We start from the raw sequence: 4602 nt of genomic DNA on the forward strand, positions 1-4602 counted from the left end.
GAAGAAGGGTCTAGGCCCGAAACGTCAGCTTTCCTGCTCCTTTGATGCTACTTGGCCTGCTGTGTTCATCCAGCTCTACACCTTGTTATCTCAGATTCTCCAGCATCTGCAGTTCCTACTATCTCATTGTCAGAGCTTCTGTATTTGCACTACATCTGTCATGCATTTGGCCAATGATCTTTGCTTCAGATTTGGTTTCCTCTGAATTCTCACTTTGAACATCTTTTCGGTCGTTTGTAATCTACAACAGGAAATGGATTATTAAACCTTCCCATTGAAACAATTCAATTATTTTTTACGAATGATGTTAAGTTCCTGCTAGCTCTTAACTTTTTTTTTTAAGATTGTCACTTGAGTCCTCCCTACAATAAGTAAAATCCTGCTTGCATGTGCCAGCAGACCATGTCATTTCTCCCTTAGTGTCTTGTTCATCATTGCCTGATCTTGATCCTTAACATTCATGCATGATTTACAGACAGTTTATAGAGACACCTTTTTGTATTATACTTGTATAGTAAGCAGTGACAATTAGGAAAGTCACCGTGCTGTTATTGTGTCCATTAAATCCCAAATGTAGTGTGGTAAATGATCGCACTAAACATGTTTACATATACATTTATCTTGTGCTTTTACATGTTAAAACATTTCTGTGCTTCACACAGTGCCATTTGCTTTTGACGTGCCGTACCTTGCACCAAGACTGGTACAAGAATCAAAGTTGTACACTATATCTTAACATGTCTTGAGTTGCTTTGGAATGATCAAAGGAGTGCTGTGAAGTTGGACCTGAACAATGAATTAATTGGAGCTGCCAGAATTAGCAGGAAAAGGCAACATTCAGGCTGTTTCCACAAGCAGATCATATCTTGCATGAGACAGAATCTTCATACAAACATCCAAATAAGAGGCGTGGGTCAGCCATTCAGCTTCTTGGGCCTGTTCCATTTAATATGATTGTGTCTTCAGTGTAATTGTGGCCCCTACTTTCCGTTCTACTTGCCGTTTGTGAGTTTGAAGACTCAACAATAAACATGACAGTCTTATTCTGTTAGATTTATAAACCATGCCAACAATCACAGTCCCATAGAATACACAGCACAGAAAAAGGTCATTCTTCACATCTGGTGTATGCAGCTCTACATAAGTCTCTTCCCAAATGTACTATAACTTCTGATTCCTTTTCTCTCTTTCTCACTCATACATGGTTAACCAGCTCTCCCAAGTTCATTCATGCTATTCACCTCTGCTATCCCTGGTGGTAGCGAGTTCTATCCTCGAACTAATCTAGATAAAGTAGTTTCTCATAAATTTCTTATTGACTTTATTGTTGACTGTCTTCTGATGAGAATATTGTCTCCTACTTTATGAACGTGTTTGTAAATGGAAACATCCCTGACTTAACCCTTTCATAATCTTGCAAACCTTTTATCTGGTTAGCTCCTCAGCATTCTCTTTAAAGCAGTTTCCCAGATCAACATAATCTCTCCATTGTGGAATCAGGAAAACCTACTGAAGGGTCCAGCTTAGACGTTATTGTTCTTCTTTTTATGTGGCACACTCCATTCTGGCACCTATATCTGTGGGCCTTTTGATTTGTGTTCAGTTCATTGTGTACTGTGGAGATGGAGAACTTCTAACAGCTTGTGACCTGAAGTAAACAACTTTTTTGTTAATGTTAAGAAAAGCTTTTGTCTGTTTACTGCAATTGCTAGTACTTTGTGAAAGATACAGGAAGGTTGTTTCATTCACCATGTCAGAAATAAATTTTGCATACAACTGCTATCTGGGGATTGTTGAAGTGCCATGTCGTTCTGAGGTGAACACCCAAATCCTAATCTCTCTTTTTAGTGGATACTTCATATTCAGTTTAAGGAAGTAAACTGTATGCAAGCTTCTAATTCATTATCAATCTTTTATTCATTGTCAGTGACATGACTCTTTCTCTAATTGATGACTGAAGAAAATGCAAGTGAGGTAAAGTTTGCATGTCACAAGCCAATATGTATTATTTAAAGGACATTGGCTAGATGGTCTACATGATGTCAGACATTCATGCAGTTTGGGATATTGAATAGGGTGACCACAATAGTTGTAGTATGGAACGTTAAATATCAAAGCATCATTGATTAAATATCTCACTGAAATTTCCTCCTTGGAATCCATTTTTAGTTCTAAAAGCATTTGGAAGTTAGTTGCTGCATCACCAGTGATTCAATATCCCACTTATAAAATGATCCAGTTTCTGTTTAAATCATTTTTAACAATTGCAGCCTTCTTGGAATGTTCACTGTTCTAAGCAGACAGCCTTTAATTAATGACAGCATCATAGAAAGCTGTAATTTTGCTGAGCTAGTTCACTGCATCAGTCTTCTTTTGCAGCTATGAATGTTTACATATTATGTGCTTCTCCTCAGTCAGCTTCTTTTTAAAAAGCACATTTTTTGGCTTCAATACGCCTGATCCTCTCAGATCCAGTGTTAACGGTTTATTAAAATGTATTAAAATAACTTGTGCATGTTTGTTTTAAAATGCTTGCACTACTAATTCTAACCACCCTCATCAAGAGGCAGGCTATTGATGACACATTGTACTGTGCTTCAACTTGATCACGTTTGCATTGTTCAGAAGAGTCTCAATTCTTCCACCACTCCCAACTAAACTACTTCCCTTGTTCTTTTCCAGGAAACAGGCAATTGAAAATTATCATCATATCATGTCAGAAAACATGCATCTGTCTAAGATTCAGGCTCAAAAAATGTTGGCTTCATCCATTAGAATAAAAGCAAAAAAGCTTCGCTCAACCATAAACAGCTGGGCAGATGAGGCTTTGTCAAGCATTGCAGAGCAGGGAAAGGGCTTGAATTGAACAAAGATTGTCTTCTATGGCTTTCACTTGGCAATCTGCCTAGAGTGTTACCAAATACATGCTGGTTTAGCCTCACTGGTTTTGTCTGCTTTGTATTTTTTTTTCTTGTTCTATAATTCTAAACATGAATACAATTTGCAAAATTACATGGACACCTACAGTAACTTTATTATGATGACTGTATCATAATGACAGTTGCTACTTTTGGTTTCACCTGCAAGTACTTTGAATTTTACTGCAGGGTAAAGCATTTATTCTCCAGTACTTGAGCAAAATTAGTTTGTTCTCCATTCATAATCATTCTAGGTGAAGTATTATCTGCCCCTGGTTTGGGATTCTATTCAACTAAATTAAAACTACTCACTCCATTCAGGATTAAAAGTTTTGAGAAAATGCTGCTGGAGTTAACCAGTGGTGTACACAGTGGCTTATAAACCAGCTCACTTCTGTTCTAGCAGCAGTTAGTGTAAAGGGGATGGGTAAATGTTTTCTAGAGATCCAATTGCCCCTTTTTATTAACTTAATTTCTAAACAATATATTGTGTAAATGTCGTTTCTCAGTTGCTTAAACTATTTTTAAAACATCAGAAAACTTTGTGCATGAAAATGATTGTGAATTTGTCTTGTAGCAGTATGAGTTTCAAAAGGTTACTTATGATTAATATACTTTAAAAATTGATCACTGCATGAAGGGAACAATTTTGTTTTTGGCAGGGACACTGAAATTTTTTAAAGCTAATTATAAAGCACAATTTAAAATGGGATCATTAAAATTACAGACCGGAGAATTTACCAATTAAGTGTTAGCAAAGAATGTTTAGAATTTTATTTCTTTTTACATTGTGTTGTTTGATCAAGTATTATGGATCAAATTCCTTTAACCAAATAAATGCCATTTTATATTTGTATTTTAGCATGTTTCTTAAATTGGCACAAATTATAGTTAAACCAATAAGATGCTGCATGTAATTTGCCAAGTGCTGAGGATAGGTACTGTGTTAAGAGTGAGTGTATATTTGTGTTGTTGAACCTAAAGTCTGGAATTGACTGTGATTCGTATAATACTCTGTTCCTGTACATTGACATTTTCCAGTTTAAACCTTATTTTTGTAGCTAATGTTCACTTTCAGTCAAACTACTGTGCAAAAAATGATTAAACTAGTAGACATTTTTCTGGTCCAAATATATAGTTTTCTTTAAAGGGCTATATCTTTTTTTTTAGAAAAGGTTAGATTTTTTTTGAAAGACTTGGGTAGAGAACAAGAATTGCATGTGATTTCCTGCCATGTGACTTGTACTGGATTGAAAAATAGGGGTAATGGAATGCAACAAATTCCAGAAGCTCATATCTTTGGTCCTCTGCCTGTTTTCATGTAAATTTTCATTTCCTCAGTCACGCTGCAGATTTGATTCTTGATGTATTTTGAAATTTGGTGCTGGGTAAGCCACTTACACTCAAAGAACTTGTGTGACATTGGTTTTTATGTGTCAATTCATATGAAGGAATTTAATATGTATTTTTTAATTGACATAAGCTCTTCAGTGTTATGGTGCAGTTATTATAAGTTACCTTAAGCCTATGTTTTAGGGGCTCTAATGGCATTTTAGCTAAGTTTTTTTTTTAACATACACAATTGCAGAACACAACAATGTTGTATCTGGCATGAAATTTGATCTTTTTTATATTTGTAACCAAAACATTTTTACAGTTTTAGAATCTTCTGATCACAGAATAG

The 4602-nt window shown here is 35.5% G+C and overlaps 1 protein-coding gene across 2 annotated transcripts in view; it reads left to right on the plus strand.

The window, feature by feature from the left end:
• Positions 1–3891, plus strand: part of LOC109912896 (protein PIMREG) — a 19369-nt gene extending 15478 nt beyond the window's left edge. Inside the window, exons 4-5 of one of the 2 annotated variants that reach the window (XM_020512341.2) lie at positions 1928–1974; positions 2683–2783. In XM_020512341.2, coding sequence (XP_020367930.2) covers positions 1928–1958 — 31 coding nt within the window. In that variant the 3' untranslated portion in view covers positions 1959–1974; positions 2683–2783. Of the gene's footprint in view, positions 1–1927; positions 1975–2682 lie in introns of both variants that reach the window. The other variant, XM_020512340.2, reaches the window with a different exon arrangement.
• The last annotated feature ends 711 nt before the right edge of the window (positions 3892–4602 follow it).

This window comes from Rhincodon typus, chromosome 26 (assembly GCF_021869965.1).
Source record: "Rhincodon typus isolate 14 chromosome 26, sRhiTyp1.1, whole genome shotgun sequence".
Classification (NCBI taxonomy): Eukaryota; Metazoa; Chordata; class Chondrichthyes; order Orectolobiformes; family Rhincodontidae; genus Rhincodon; species Rhincodon typus.